The sequence below is a fragment of the Nerophis ophidion genome, linkage group LG04 (genome assembly GCF_033978795.1).
Source record: "Nerophis ophidion isolate RoL-2023_Sa linkage group LG04, RoL_Noph_v1.0, whole genome shotgun sequence".
Taxonomy (NCBI): Eukaryota; Metazoa; Chordata; class Actinopteri; order Syngnathiformes; family Syngnathidae; genus Nerophis; species Nerophis ophidion.
Window position 1 is genome coordinate 85,500,467 of NC_084614.1, and position 18,422 is coordinate 85,518,888.

The 18,422-nt window shown below is 34.3% G+C and overlaps 1 protein-coding gene across 5 annotated transcripts in view; it reads right to left on the bottom strand.

Annotated features, from left to right (window-relative positions):
- Positions 1-18,422, bottom strand: part of LOC133552103 (EH domain-binding protein 1-like protein 1) — a 68,823-nt gene that overhangs the window by 10,763 nt on the left and 39,638 nt on the right. For all 5 annotated transcript variants that reach the window (XM_061899433.1, XM_061899432.1, XM_061899434.1 and 2 more), the window contains 2 exons: positions 7,324-7,372; positions 6,858-7,179 (listed from right to left, as the gene is read on the bottom strand). In XM_061899433.1, coding sequence (XP_061755417.1) covers positions 6,858-7,179; positions 7,324-7,372 — 371 coding nt within the window. The remainder of the gene's footprint in view (positions 1-6,857; positions 7,180-7,323; positions 7,373-18,422) is intronic.

The window sequence follows — 18,422 nt, forward strand, 5'->3', positions numbered from 1 at the left end:
CACTCACGATGTCACAGATGTCACCGATATCGGCACTGATGATGTCGTCAACAACAGATCAACATGTCGACCACATGTCAACACTGAAATTGTCACCAAATGTCACACTGATACTGCCGATGATGGTGTTGTGGATATCACTGATTACCGCCACTGATGAGGTCATACTGACGTCATTGATATTGCAGCTGATAACATCATGGATGTTGTGATATTGCCACTAATTCTACAGTTATCGTCAATGATGTCATTGTAGATGTCACCAATATCATCACCATTGATGTCACACTGATATTTGGTGACGATTTCGGTAACATCATATTGATATCGCCACTCACGATGTCACGGATGTCACCGATATCGCCACTGATGATGTCGTCAACAACAGATCAACATGTCGACCACATGTCAACACTGAAATTGTCACCAAATGTCACACTGATACTGTTGATGATTGTGTTGTGCATATCACTGATTACCGCCACTGATGAGGTCATACTGATGTCATTGATATTGCAGCTGATAACATCATGGGTGACGTGATATTGCCACTAATCTTACAGTAATCGTCAATGATGTCATCGTAGATGTCCCCGATATCGTCACCATTGACGTCACAGAAATTGTCACCAAATGTCATATTGATATCGCCACTGATGTTGTCATGGATTGTCATCGATATCACCACTGATGATGTCGTCCACAACAGATCAACATGTCGACAACACGTCAACGTGTGAATACCACATGTCAACACTGAAATTGTCACCAAATGTCACACTGATACTGTTGATGATGGTGTTGTGGATATCACTGATATCGCCACTGGTGAGGTCATACTGACGTCATTGATATTGCCGCCGATGACATCATGGATGCTGTGATATCGCCACTAATTTTACTGTTATCGTCAATGATGTCAACGTAAATGTCACCGATATCGTCACCATTGACGTCACACTGATATTTGGTGACGATTTCAGTAACACCATATTGGTATCGCCACTGACGATGTCACGGATGTCGCCGATATCGCCACTGCTGATGTCGTCAACAACAGATCAACATGTCGACCACATGTCAGCACTGAAATTGTCACCAAATGTCACACTGATACTGCCAATTATGGTGTTGTGGATATCACTGATAGCGCCACTGATGAGGTCATACTGACGTCATTGATATTGCAGCTGATAACATCATGGATGTCGTGATATCGCCACTAATTTTACTGTTATCATCAATGCTGTCATTGTAGATGTCACCGATATCGTCACCATTGACGTCACACTGATGTCACTGAATGTCATATTGATATCGCCACTGACGATGTCATGGATGTCACCGATATCGTCACCATTGGCGTCACACTGATGTCACTGAAATTGTCACCAAATGTCACGCTGATACTGCCAATTATGGTGGTGTGGATATCACTGATAGCGCCACTGATGATGTCATACTGACGTCATTGATATAGCCGCTGATAACATCATGGATGTCGTGATATCGCCACTAATTTTACTGTTATCATCAATGCTGTCATTGTAGATGTCACCGATATCGTCACCATTGACGTCACACTGATGTCACTGAAATTGTCACCAAATGTCATATTGATATCGCCACTGACGATGTCACGGATGTCGCCGATATCGCCACTGATGATGTCGTCAACAACGTCACGTCAATTACATGTCAACAACACATCAACATGTCAATAACATGTCCTGTCAATTACATGTCAACAAAACATCAATAACATGTCAACAACACGTCAACATGTCAATAACATGTCCTGTCAATTACATGTCAATAGCCTGTCAACAACACATGTCAATAATATGTTAACACGTCAACAACACGTCTATAACATGTCAACAACACATCAACATGTCAATAATATGTTAATAACACCTCAACACGTGTATAACACATCAACATGTCAATAATATGTTAATAACACCTCAACACGTCTATAACATATCAACAACACATCAAAATGTCAATAATGTTAATAACATGTCAACAACATGTCAACAACACATCATGTCAATAATATGTTAATAACACGTCAACAACACATCCATAACATGTCAACAACACATCAAAATGTCAATAATGTTAACATGTCAACAACACATCATGTCAATAATATGTTAATAACACGTCAACAACACGTCTATAACATGTCAACAACACATCAACATGTCAATAATATGTTAATAACACGTCAACATGTCTATAACATATCATCATGTCAATAATATGTTAATTGCACGTCAACAACACGTCTATAACATGTCAACAACACATCAACATGTCAATAATATGTTAATAACACCTCAACACGTCTATAACATATCAACAACACATCAAAATGTCAATAATGTTAATAACATGTCAACAACATGTCAACAACACATCATGTCAATAATATGTTAATAACACGTCAACAACACATCCATAACATGTCAACAACACATCAAAATGTCAATAATGTTAACATGTCAACAACACATCATGTCAATAATATGTTAATAACACGTCAACAACACGTCTATAACATGTCAACAACACATCAACATGTCAATAATATGTTAATAACACGTCAACATGTCTATAACATATCATCATGTCAATAATATGTTAATTGCACGTCAACAACACGTCTATAACATGTCAACAACACATCAACATGTCAATAATATGTTAATAACACCTCAACACGTGTATAACACATCAACATGTCAATAATATGTTAATAACACCTCAACACGTCTATAACATATCAACAACACATCAAAATGTCAATAATGTTAATAACATGTCAACAACATGTCAACAACACATCATGTCAATAATATGTTAATAACACGTCAACAACACATCCATAACATGTCAACAACACATCAAAATGTCAATAATGTTAACATGTCAACAACACATCATGTCAATAATATGTTAATAACACGTCAACAACACGTCTATAACATGTCAACAACACATCAACATGTCAATAATATGTTAATAACACGTCAACATGTCTATAACATATCAACATGTCAATAATATGTTAATTGCACGTCAACAACACGTCTATAACATGTCAACAACACATCAACATGTCAATAATATGTTAATAACACGTCAACATGTCTATAACATATCAACATGTCAATAATATGTTAATTGCACGTCAACATGTCTATAACATGTCAAAAACACATCATGTCAATAATATGTTAACACATCAACAACACGTCTATAACATGTCAACAACACATCAACATGTCAATAATATGTTAATAACACGTCAACAACACGTCTATAACATGTCAACAACACATCAAAAGGTCAATAATGTTAATAACACGCCAAAATGTCAACAACACGTCAATAACATGTCAACAACACCTCAACATGTCAATAAAATGTCAATAACACGTCAACAACACGTCAACAACACGTCTATAACATGTCAACAACACATCAACATGTCAATAAAATGTCAATAACACGTCAACAACACGTCTATAACATGTCAACAACACATCAACATGTCAATAAAATGTCAATAACACGTCAACAACACGTCTATAACATGTCAACAACACATCAACATGTCAATAAAATGTCAATAACACGTCAACATGTCAACAACAGATCATGTTAATAATATGTTAACACGTCAACAACACGTCTATTACATGTGTGTTGACAGATCATGTTAATATGTTAACACGTCTATTACATGTCAACAACACATCCACATGTCAATATGTTAATAACACGTCAACATGTCTATAACATGTCAACAGCACATCATGTCAGTAATATGTTATAACGTCAACAACATGTCTATAACATGTCAACAACACATCAACATGTCAATAATATGTTAACACGTCAACAACACGTCTATAACATGTCAACAACACATCAACATGTCAATAATATGTTAACACGTCAACAACACGTCTATAACATGTCAACAACACATCAAAAGGTCAATAATGTTAATAACACGCCAACATGTCAACAACACGTCAATAACATGTCAACAACACCTCAACATGTCAATAAAATGTCAATAACACGTCTATAACATGTCAACAACAGATCATGTTAATAATATGTTAACACGTCAACAACACGTCTATTACATGTCAACAACACATCCACATGTCAATAATATGTTAATAACACGTCAACATGTCTATAACATGTCAACAACACATCATGTCAGTAATATGTTAAAAGGTCAACAACATGTCTATAACATGTCAACAACACATCAACATGTCAATAATATGTTAATAACACGTCAACAACATGTCTATAACTTGTCAACAACACATCAACATGTCAATAATATGTTAATAACACGTCAACAACACGTCTATAACATGTCAACAACACATCAAAAGGTCAATAATGTTAATAACACGCCAACATGTCAACAACACGTCAATAACATGTCAACAACACCTCAACATGTCAATAAAATGTCAATAACACGTCAACAACACGTCTATAACATGTCAACAACACATCAACATGTCAATAAAATGTCAATAACACGTCAACATGTCAACAACAGATCATGTTAATAATATGTTAACACGTCAACAACACGTCTATTACATGTCAACAACACATCCACATGTCAATAATATGTTAATAACACGTCAACATGTCTATAACATGTCAACAACACATCATGTCAGTAATATGTTAAAACGTCAACATGTCTATGACATGTCAACAACACATCAACATGTCAATAATATGTTAACATGTCAACAACATGTCTATAACTTGTCAACAACACATCAACATGTCAATAATATGTTAATAACACGTCAACAACATGTCTATAACTTGTCAACAACACATCAACATGTCAATAATATGTTAATAACACGTCAACAACACGTCTATAACATGTCAACAACACATCAAAAGGTCAATAATGTTAACACGCCAACATGTCAACAACACGTCAATAACATGTCAACAACACCTCAACATGTCAATAAAATGTCAATAACACGTCAACAACACGTCTATAACATGTCAACAACACATCAACATGTCAATAATATGTTAATAACACGTCAACATGTCTATAACATGTCAACAACACATCATGTCAGTAATATGTTAAAACGTCAACATGTCTATGACATGTCAACAACACATCAACATGTCAATAATATGTTAACATGTCAACAACATGTCTATAACTTGTCAACAACACATCAACATGTCAATAATATGTTAATAACACGTCAACAACATGTCTATAACTTGTCAACAACACATCAACATGTCAATAATATGTTAATAACACGTCAACAACACGTCTATAACATGTCAACAACACATCAAAAGGTCAATAATGTTAATAACACGCCAACATGTCAACAACACGTCAATAACATGTCAACAACACCTCAACATGTCAATAAAATGTCAATAACACGTCAACAACACGTCTATAACATGTCAACAACACATCAACATGTCAATAAAATGTCAATAACACGTCAACATGTCAACAACAGATCATGTTAATAATATGTTAACACGTCAACAACACGTCTATAACATGTCAATAACACATCAAAAGGTCAATAATGTTAACACGCCAACATGTCAACAACACGTCAATAACATGTCAACAACACCTCAACATGTCAATAAAATGTCAATAACACGTCTATAACATGTCAACAACACATCAACATGTCAATAAAATGTCAATAACACGTCAACATGTCAACAACACATCATGTCAGTAATATGTTAAAGCGTCAACAACATGTCTATGACATGTCAACAACACATCAACATGTCAATAATATGTTAATAACATGTCAACAACACGTCAATAACATGTCAACAACACCTCAACATGTCAATAAAATGTCAATAACACGTCTATAACATGTCAACAACAGATCATGTTAATAATATGTTAACACGTCAACAACACGTCTATTACATGTCAACAACACATCCACATGTCAATAATATGTTAATAACACGTCAACATGTCTATAACATGTCAACAACACATCATGTCAGTAATATGTTAAAACGTCAACAACATGTCTATGACATGTCAACAACACATCAACATGTCAATAATATGTTAACATGTCAACAACATGTCTATAACTTGTCAACAACACATCAACATGTCAATAATATGTTAATAACACGTCAACAACACGTCTATAACATGTCAATAACACATCAAAAGGTCAATAATGTTAACACGCCAACATGTCAACAACACGTCAATAACATGTCAACAACACCTCAACATGTCAATAAAATGTCAATAACACGTCTATAACATGTCAACAACACATCAACATGTCAATAAAATGTCAATAACACGTCAACATGTCAACAACACATCATGTCAGTAATATGTTAAAGCGTCAACAACATGTCTATGACATGTCAACAACACATCAACATGTCAATAATATGTTAATAACATGTCAACAACACGTCAATAACATGTCAACAACACGTCAATAACATGTCAACAACACCTCATGTCAATAAAATGTCAACAACACGTCAACATGTCAATAATATGTTAATAACATGTCAACATGTCAATAACATGTCAACAACACCTCATGTCAATAAAATGTCAACAACACGTCAACAACATGTCAACCACACATCAACATGTCAATAATATGTTAATAACATGTCAACAACACGTCAATAACATGTCAACAACACCCCATGTCAATAAAATGTCAATAACACGTCAACAACACGTCAATAACACGTCAACAACACGTCAACATAAGGACGATCACTTAGACCTTGGGTGGTTCTCTTGGATCTGGGGGGCGGTACCAGCAAGGAGGCCCCTCCCTCTTGCAGTCCCTCCCCCTCGTTGAGCCGCGCCACACAGAAGGCGGCGGCCTGGACGTCGGAGGGCGGCGGGCCGGCGAGGGCGGGGCCGTAACTGGATTGGCCGGCGTTGCGCTCGATGTGCAGCACGCTGAGCTCCTGCTGGGTGAAGTGTGCTCGGATCTGGCTGAGGTACGTCATCACGATGAGGCGGTCTGGGACCGACAGCAGGACCATGTCTGACGGCTCCAGCAGGCGGGAGATGCCCAAGGACTCCAAGGCGTCAAAGGCCTGGGCGGGAGAGGACACGTCCGCAACATTCTTTATTTGCTTTGAGCAGAATGTCGCTGTCGCATGATGACATCATCAGGATGACATCATCAGGATGACATCATCAGGACGACATCATCAGGATGACATCATCAGGACGCTCACCTTCTTGTTGTTCATTTTGATGTCATGTGACTTCAGGCAATCAAAATCTCTGAGGGGACAAAACAGATGATTGACAGCTGCATGCTAACTTATAACCTTTGCTACCTTACTTATGCTAACTGTTAGCATGCTAAATAGATTTTGTGCAAATTTTGCAGCCGTTTAAAACAGTCATAAAAATTGGTACCTCATGAATGCTAACTATTAGCATGATTAATTTTATTGTCTAATTTTGCAACCGTTTACTATGGACTCATAAACATTGCTAAAATATTTTTTCCTAATTTTGCAACCGTTTACTTCAGAATCATAAAATTGGTACTTTATACATGCAAACTGTCAGAATGCTAACGTTTTTTTGGGACTAATTTTGCAACCGTTTACCACAGACTCATAAAACTTGGTATTTTACATAGGCTAACAGATAGCATGCTAACTGGTTTTGCTAATTTGTTAACCGTTTACCGCAAAGTCATAAAACTTGGTACTTTACATATGCTAAGTGTACCACAGAATCATAAACATTGTTCTTTACATACGCTAACTGTAAGCGTGCTATTTTCTTTTTCAAAATTTTGCCACACAGTCATTAAACTTGTAACTTTACATATGCTAACTGCTAGCTCGCTAATTTTTGTTGTTGCTAATTTTTCAACCACTTACCGCAGTCATAAAACTAGTAACTTTACATATGCTAACTGTTAGCATGCTAATTCTTTTTGTTGAACATTTTTCAACCATTTACCACAGTCATAAAACCTGGTACTTCACGAAAGCTAATTATTAGCATGATACATTTAATTTTCTAATTTTGCAACCGTTTACTATAGTCATAAACATTGGTACTTTATACATGCAAACTGTTAGAATGCTAAAAAAAATGTTTTCCTAGTTTTGCAACCGTTTACCTCAGAATCATAAAATTGGTACTTTATACATGCAAACTGTCAGAATGCTAACATTTTTTTGGAACTAATTTTGCAACCGTTTACCACAGACTCATAAAACTTGGTATTTTACATAGGCTAACAGATAGCATGCTAACTGTTTTTGCTAATTTGTTAACCGTTTACCACAAAGTCATAAAACTTGGTACTTTACATATGCTAAGTGTTAGCATGGTAAACCCCCCCCCCCCATCTATTAACTGTGTACCACAGAATCATAAACATGGTTCTTTACATACGCTAACTGTAAGCGTGCTATTTTCTTTTTCAAAATTGTGCCACACAGTCATAAAACTTGTAACTTTACAAATGCTAACTGCTAGCTCGCAAATTTTTGTTGTTGCTAATTTTTCAACCACTTACCACAGTCATAAAACTTGTAACTTTACATATGCTAACTGCTAGCATGCTAATTCTTTTTGTGGCAATTTTTCAACCATTTACCACAGTCATAAAACCTGGTACTTCACGAATGCTAATTATTAGCATGATACATTTAATTTTCTAATTTTGCAACCGTTTACTATAGTTATAAACATTGGTACTTTATACATGCCAACTGATTTGATTTGATTTATACATGCCAACTGTTAGAATGCTAAAAAAAAATGTTTTCCAAATTTTGCAACCGTTTACTATGGACTCATAAACATTGCTAAAATATTTTTTCCTAATTTTGCAACCGTTTACTTCAGAATCATAAAATTGGTACTTTATACATGCAAACTGGCAGAATGCTAACTTTTTTTGGGACTAATTTTGCAACCGTTTACCTCAGACTCATAAAACTTGGTACTTTACATAGGCTAACAGATAGCATGCTAACTGTTTTTGCTAATTTGTTAACCGTTTACCGCATAGTCATAAAACTTGGTACTTTACATATGCTAAGTGTACCACAGAATCATAAACATGGTTCTTTACATACGCTAACTGTAAGCGTGCTATTTTCTTTTTCAAAATTTTGCCACACAGTCATTAAACTTGTAACTTTACATATGCTAACTGCTAGCTCGCTAATTTTTGTTGTTGCTAATTTTTCAACCACTTACCGCAGTCATAAAACTAGTAACTTTACATATGCTAACTGTTAGCATGCTAATTCTTTTTGTTGAACATTTTTCAACCATTTACCACAGTCATAAAACCTGGTACTTCACGAAAGCTAATTATTAGCATGATACATTTAATTTTCTAATTTTGCAACCGTTTACTATAGTCATAAACATTGGTACTTTATACATGCAAACTGTTAGAATGCTAAAAAAAATGTTTTCCTAGTTTTGCAACCGTTTACCTCAGAATCATAAAATTGGTACTTTATACATGCAAACTGTCAGAATGCTAACATTTTTTTGGAACTAATTTTGCAACCGTTTACCACAGACTCATAAAACTTGGTATTTTACATAGGCTAACAGATAGCATGCTAACTGTTTTTGCTAATTTGTTAACCGTTTACCACAAAGTCATAAAACTTGGTACTTTACATATGCTAAGTGTTAGCATGGTAAACCCCCCCCCCCCATCTATTAACTGTGTACCACAGAATCATAAACATGGTTCTTTACATACGCTAACTGTAAGCGTGCTATTTTCTTTTTCAAAATTGTGCCACACAGTCATAAAACTTGTAACTTTACAAATGCTAACTGCTAGCTCGCAAATTTTTGTTGTTGCTAATTTTTCAACCACTTACCACAGTCATAAAACTTGTAACTTTACATATGCTAACTGCTAGCATGCTAATTCTTTTTGTTGAAAATTTTTCAACCATTTACCACAGTCATAAAACCTGGTACTTCACGAAAGCTAATTATTAGCATGATACATTTAATTTTCTAATTTTGCAACCGTTTACTATAGTCATAAACATTGGTACTTTATACATGCCAACTGATTTGATTTGATTTATACATGCCAACTGTTAGAATGCTAAAAAAAATGTTTTCTAAATTTTGCAACCGTTTACTATGGAGTCATAAACATTTCTAAAATATTTTTTCCTAATTTTGCAACCATTTACTTCAGAAACATAAAATTGGTACTTTATACATGCAAACTGTCAGAATGCTAACCTTTTTTTTGGGACCAATTTTGCAACCGTTTACCTCAGACTCATAAAACTTGGTACTTTACATAGGCTAACAGATAGCATGCTAACTGTTTTTGCTAATTTGTTAACCGTTTACCGCATAGTCATAAAACTTGGTACTTAACATATGCTAAGTGTTAGCATGGTAACCCCCCCCCCCCCCCCCATCTATTAACTGTGTACAACAGAATCATAAACATGGTTCTTTACATACGCTAACTGTAAGCGTGCTAATTTCTTCCTCAAAATTTTGCCACACAGTCTTAAAACTTGTAACTTTACATATGCTAACTGCTAGCTCGCTAATTTTTGTTGTTGCTAATTTTTCAACCACTTACCGCAGTCATAAAACTTGTAACTTTACATATGCTAACTGCTAACTGCTAGCATGCTAATTCTTTTTGTTGAACATTTTTCAACCATTTACCACAGTCATAAAACCTGGTACTTCACGAAAGCTAATTATTAGCATGATACATTTAATTTTCAAATTTTGCAACCGTTTACTATAGTCATAAACATTGGTACTTTATACATGCCAACTGATTTGATTTGATTTATACATGCCAACTGTTAGAATGCTAAAAAAAATGTTTTCCAAATTTTGCAACCGTTTACTATGGAGTCATAAACATTGCTAAAATATTTTTTCCTAATTTTGCGACCGTTTACTTCAGAATCATAAAATTGGTACTTTATACATGCAAACTGTCAGTATGCTAACATTTTTTTGGGACTAATTTTGCAACCGTTTACCACAGACTCATAAAACTTGGTACTTTACATAGGCTAACAGATAGCATGCTAACTGTTTTTGCTAATTTGTTAACCGTTTACCGCAAAGTCATAAAACTTGGTACTTTACATATGCTAAGTGTTAGCATGGTAACCCCCCCCCCCCCCCATCTATTAACTGTGTACCACAGAATCATAAACATGGTTCTTTACATACGCTAACTGTAAGCGTGCTATTTTCTTTTTCAAAATTTTGCCACACAGTCATAAAACTTGTAACTTTGCATATGCTAACTGCTAGCATGCAAATTTTTTTTGTTGCTAATTTTTCAACCACCTACCAAAGTCATAAAACTTGTAACTTTGCATATGCTAACTGCTAGCATGCTAATTCTTTTTGTTGAACATTTTTCAACCATTTACCACAGTCATAAAACCTGGTACTTCACGAAAGCTAATTATTAGCATGATACATTTAATTTTCTAATTTTGCAACCATTTGCTATAGTCATAAACATTGGTACTTTATACATGCAAACTGTTAGAATGCTAAAAAAAGTTTTCCTAATTTTGCAACCGTTTACTTCAGAATCATAAAATTGGTACTTTATACATGCAAACTGTCAGAATGCTAATGTTTTTTTGGGACTAATTTTGCAACCGTTTACCTCAGACTCATAAAACTTGGTACTTTACATAGGCTAACAGATAGCATGCTAACTGTTTTTGCTAATTTGTTAACCGTTTACCGCAGAGTCATAAAACTTGGTACTTTACATATGCTAAGTGTTAGCATGGTAACCCCCCCCCCCCCTATCTATTAACTGTGTACCACAGAATCATAAACATGGTTCTTTACATACGCTAACTGTAAGCGTGCTATTTTCTTTTTCAAAATTTTGCCACACAGTCATAAAGCTTGTAACTTTACATATGCTAACTGCTAGCTCGCTAATTTTTGTTGTTCCTAATTTTTCAACCACTTACCCCAGTCATAAAACTTGTAACTTTACATATGCTAACTGCTAGCATGCTAATTCTTTTTGTTGCAAATTTTTCAAGCATTTACCACAGTCATAAAACCTGGTACTTCACAAAAGCTAATTATTAGCATGATACATTTAATTTTCTAATTTTGCAACCGTTTACTATAGTTATAAACATTGGTACTTTATACATGCCAACTGATTTGATTTGATTTATACATGCCAACTGTTAGAGTGCTAAAAAAAAATGTTTTCCAAATTTTGCAACCGTTTACTATGGAGTCATAAACATTGCTAAAATATTTTTTCCTAATTTTACAACTGTTTACTTCAGAATCATAAAATTGGTACTTTATACATGCAAACTGTCAGAATGCTAACGTTTTTTTGGGACTAATTTTGCAACCGTTTACCACAGACTCATAAAACTTGGTACTTTACATAGGCTAACAGATAGCATGCTAACTGTTTTTGCTCATTTGTTAACCGTTTACCGCATAGTCATAAAACTTAGTACTTTACATATGCTAAGTGTACCACAGAATCATAAACATGGTTCTTTACATACGCTAACTGTAAGCGTGCTATTTTCTTTTTCAAAATTTTGCCACACAGTCATAAAGCTTGTAACTTTACATATGCTAACTGCTAGCATGCTAATTTTTTTGTTGCTAATTTTTCAACCACTTCCCACAATCATAAAACTTGTAACTTTGCATATGCTAACTGCTAGCATGCTAATTATTTTTGTTGAACATTTTTCAACCATTTTCCACAGTCATAAAACCTGGTACTTCACAAAAGCTAATTATTAGCATGATACATTTAATTTTCTAATTTTGCAACCGTTTACTATAGTTATAAACATTGGTACTTTATACATGCCAACTGATTTGATTTGATTTATACATGCCATCTGTTAGAATGCTAAAAAAAAATGTTTTCCAAATTTTGCAACCGTTTACTATGGAGTCATAAACATTGCTAAAATATTTTTTCCTAATTTTGCAACCGTTTACTTCAGAATCATAAAATTGGTACTTTATACATGCAAACTGTCAGTATGCTAACGTTTTTTTGGGACTAATTTTGCAACCGTTTACCACAGACTCATAAAACTTGGTATTTTACATAGGCTAACAGATAGCATGCTAATTGTTTTTGCTAATTTGTTAACCGTTTACCGCATAGTCATAAAACTTGGTACTTTACATATGCTAAGTGTTAGCATGGTAAATCCCCCCCCCCATCTATTAACTGTGTACCACAGAATCATAAACATGGTTCTTTACATACGCTAACTGTAGGCGTCCTATTTTCTTTTTCAAAATTTTGCCACACAGTCATAAAACTTGTAACTTTACATATGCTAACTGCTAGCTTGCAAATTTTTGTTGTTGCTAATTTTTCAACCACTTACCACAGTCATAAAACTTGTAACTTTACATATGCTAACTTTTTTTGTTGATAATTTTACAACCATTTACCACAGTCATAAAATGTGGTAGTTTACATATGCTAACTATTTTTTGTTGCTAATTTTGCAACCTCTAACCCCAGTCTTAAATCTTGGAACTTTACATATGCTCACTAGTAGCATGCAAATTTTTTTGTTGCTAATTTTGCAACCATTTACCACAGTCAGAAAATGTGGTACTTTACAATGCTAACTTTTTTTGGTTGTTACAAATTATGCAACCATTAACCACATTCATTAAACTTGGAACTTTACATATGCTATCTGCTAGCATGCTAACTTTTTTTTGTTGCTAATTTTGCAACCATGTACCACAGTCATAAAATTAGGTACTTTACATCTGCTAACTATTTTTTGTTGCTAATTTTGCAACCATTTACCACAGTCAGAAAATGTGGTACTTTACACATGCTAACTTGTTTATGTTGTTGCTAATTATGCAACCATTAAGCGCATTCATTAAACTTGGAACTTTACAAATGCTAACTGCTAGCAAGCAAACGTTTTTTTTTCTGCTAATTTTGCAACCATTTACCACAGTCATAAAATGTGGTAGTTTACATTTGCAAACTAATTTTTTGTTGCTAATTTTGCAACCACTAACCCGTCTTAAAACTTGGAACTTTACCAATGCTCACTACTAGCATGCTAATTTTTTTGTTGCTAATTTTGCAACCATGTACCACAGTCATAAAATGTGGTACTTTACATATGCTAACTATTTTTTGTTGCTAATTTTGCAACCATGTACAACAGTCAGAAAATGTGGTACTTTACATATGCTAACCTGTTTATGTTGTTGCTAATTATGCTACTATTAAGCGCATTCATTAAACTTGGAACTTTACAAATGCTAACTGCTAGCAAGCTAACGTTTTTTTTTGTGCTAATTTTGCAACCATTTACCACAGTCATAAAATGTGGTAGTTTGCATTTGCAAACTAATTTTTTGTTGCTAATTTTGCAACCACTAACCCCAGTCTTAAAACTTGGAACTTTACCAATGCTCACTACTAGCATGCTATTTTTTTTGTTGCTAATTTTGCAACCATTTACCACAGTCAGAAAATGTGGTACTTTACATATGCTAACTGTTTTTGGTTGTTGCTAATTATGCAACCATTAACCACATTCATTAAACTTGGAACATTACATATGCTAACTGCTGGCATGCTAATTTTTTTGTTGCTAATTTTGCAACCACTAAACACATTTATAAAACTTGGAAATGTACATATGCTAACTGTTATCATGCTAATTGTTGTTGTTGCTAATTTTGCAACCATTTACCAGTCATAAAATGTGGTACTTTACGTATATATATACTTTACATATGCTTACTTTTTTGTTGTGTCTAATTTTGCAACCACTAAACACAGGCACAAAACTTGGAAATTTACATATGTTAACTGCTAGCATGCTAATGTTTTTGGTTGCTAATTTTGCAACCATTTACCACAGTCATAAAATGTGTTACTTTCCGTTTGCTAACTGCTAGCATGCTAACTTTTTTTTGTTGGTAATTTTGCAACCACTAACCATAGTCTTATAACTTGGACCTTTAAATATGCTAACTGCGCCCCTGCTAACTTTTTTTGGTTCCTAATTTTGCAACCATTTACCACCGTCAAAAAACTTTGTACTTTACATACGCTAACTGGTAGCATGGTAACCTGTTTTAGTTCCTAATTTTGCAACCATTTACCAGTCATAAAATGTGGTAGTTTATGTATATATATACTTTACGTATGCTTACTTTTTTTTTTGTTGCTAATTTTGCAACCACTAAACACAGGCACAAAACTTGGAAATTTACATATGTTAACTGCTAGCATGCTAATGTTTTTTGTTGCTAATTTTGCAACCATTTACCACAGTCATATAATGTGTTACTTTCCGTATGTTAACTGCTAGCATGCTAACTTTTTTTTGTTGGTAATTTTGCAACCACTAACCATAATCTCACAACTTGGACCTTTAAATATGCTAACTGCGCCCCTGTTAACTTTTTTTGGTTACTAATTTTGCAACCATTTACCACCGTCAAAAAACTTGGTACTTTACATATGCTAACTGGTAGCATGGTAACCTGTTTTAGTTCCTAATTTTGCAACCATTTACCAGAGTCATAAAACTTGGAAATTTACACATGTTAACTGCTAGCATGCTAATGTTTTTTGTTGCTAATTTTGCAACCATTTACCACAGTCATAAAATGTGTTACTTTCCGTATGCTAACTGCTAGCATGCTAACTTTTTTTTGTTGGTAGTTTTGCAACCACTAACCATAGTCTTATAACTTGGACCTTTAAATATGCTAACTGCGCCCCTGCTAACTTTTTTGGGTTACTAATTTTGCAACCATTTACCACCGTCAAAAAACTCGGTACTTTACATACGCTAACTGGCAGCATGGTAACCTGTTTTAGTTCCTAATTTTGCAACCATTTACCAAAGTCATAAAACTTTACATATGCTAACTGCTAGCATGATGTTTTTTGTTGCTAATTTGTCAACCATTTACCACAGTCTTAAAATGTGGTAATTTACGTATACTAACTGCTAGCATTCAAATTTTTTGTTGCTAATTTTGCAACCACTAATCACAGTCTTAAAACTTGGAACTGTACATATGCTAACAGTGCCCCTGCTAACTTTTTTTTGTTACTAACTTTGCAAGCATTTATCACTGTCACAAAAGTTGGTACTTTACATATGCTAACTAGTAGCATGCTAACTTGCTTTTGTTGCTAATTTTGCAACCATTTACCGCAGTCATAAAACTTGGAACTTTACATATGCTAACTGCTAGCATGATAATGTTTTTTGTTGCTAATTTGTCAACCATTTACCACAGTCTTAAAATGTGGTAATTTACGTATACTAACTGCTAGCATGCTAATTTTTTGTTGCTAATTTTGCAACCACTAATCACAGTCTTAAAACTTGGAACTTTACATATGCTAACAGTGCCCCTGCTAACTTTTTTTTGTTACTAACTTTGCAACCATTTATCACTGTCACAAAAGTTGGTACTTTACATATGCTAATTGGTAGCATGCTAACTTGCTTTTTGTTGATAATTTTGCAACCATTTACCACAGTCATAAAACTTGGAACATTACATATGCTAACTGATAGCATGATAATGTTTTTTGTGGCTAATTTGTCAACCATTTACCACAGTCTTAAAATGTGGTAATTTACGTATACTAACTGCTAGCATGCTAATTTTTTGTTGCTAATTTTGCAACCACTAATCACAGTCTTAAAACTTGGAACTTTACATATGCTAACAGTGCCCCTGCTAACTTTTTGTTGTTACTAACTTTGCAACCATTTATCACTGTCACAAAAGTTGGTACTTTACATATGCTAACTGGTAGCATGCTAACTTGCTTTTGTTGCTAATTTTGCAACCATTTGCCACAGTCTTAAAACTTGGAACTTTCCATATGCTAACTGCTAGCATGATAATGTTTTTTGTTGCTAATTTGTCAACCATTTACCACAGTCTTAAAATGTGGTAATTTACGTATACTAACTGCTAGCATGCAAATTTTTTGTTGCTAATTTTGAAACCACTAATCACAGTCTTAAAACTTGGAACTTTACATATGCTAACTGGTAGCATGCTAACTTGTTTTTGTTACTAACTTTCCAACCATTTATCACTGTCACAAAAGTTGGTACTTTATATATGCTAACTGGTAGCATGCTAACTTGCTTTTGTTGCTAATTTTGCAACCATTTACCACAATCATAAAACTTGGAACTTTACATATGCTAACTGCTAGCATGATAATGTTTTTTGTTGCTAATTTGTCAACCATTTACCACAGTCTTAAAATGTGGTAATTTACGTATACTAACTGCTAGCATGCCTATTTTCTGTTGTTAATTTTGCAACCACTAATCACAGTCTTAAAACTTGGAACTTTACATATGCTAACTGGTAGCATGCTAACTTTTTTTTGTTACTAACTTTGCAACCATTTATCACTGTCACAAAAGTTGGTACTTTACATATGCTAACTGGCAGCATGCTAACTTGCTTTTGTTGCTAATTTTGCAACCATTTACCACAGTCATAAAACTTGGAACTTTACATATGCTAACTGCTAGCATGATAATGTTTTTTGTTGCTAATTTGTCAACCATTTACCACAGTCTTAAAATGTGGTAATTTACGTATACTAACTGCCAGCATGCTAATTTTTTGTTGCTAATTTTGCAACCACTAATCACAGTCTTAAAACTTGGAACTTTACATATGCTAACAGTGCCCCAGCTAACTTTTTTTTGTTACTAACTTTGCAACCATTTATCACTGTCACAAAAGTTGGTACTTTACATATGCTAACTGGTAGCATGCTAACTTGCTTTTGTTGCTAATTTTGCAACCATTTACCACAGTCATAAAACTTGGAACTTTTCATATGCTAACTGCTAGCATGATAATGTTTTTTGTTGCTAATTTGTCAACTATTTACCACAGTCTTAAAATGTGGTAATTTACGTATACTAACTGCTAGCATGCAAATTTTTTGTTGCTAATTTTGCAACCACTAATCACAGTCTTAAAACTTGGAACTTTACATATGCTAACAGTGCCCCTGCTAACTTTTTTTTGCTACTAACTTTGCAACCATTTATCACTGTCACAAAAGTTGGTACTTTACATATGCTAACTGGTAGCATGCTAACTTGCTTTTGTTGTTAATTTTGCAACCATTTGCCACAGTCTTAAAACTTGGAACTTTCCATATGCTAACTGCTAGCATGATAATGTTTTTTGTTGCTAATTTGTCAACCATTTACCACAGTCTTAAAATGTGGTAATTTACGTATACTAACTG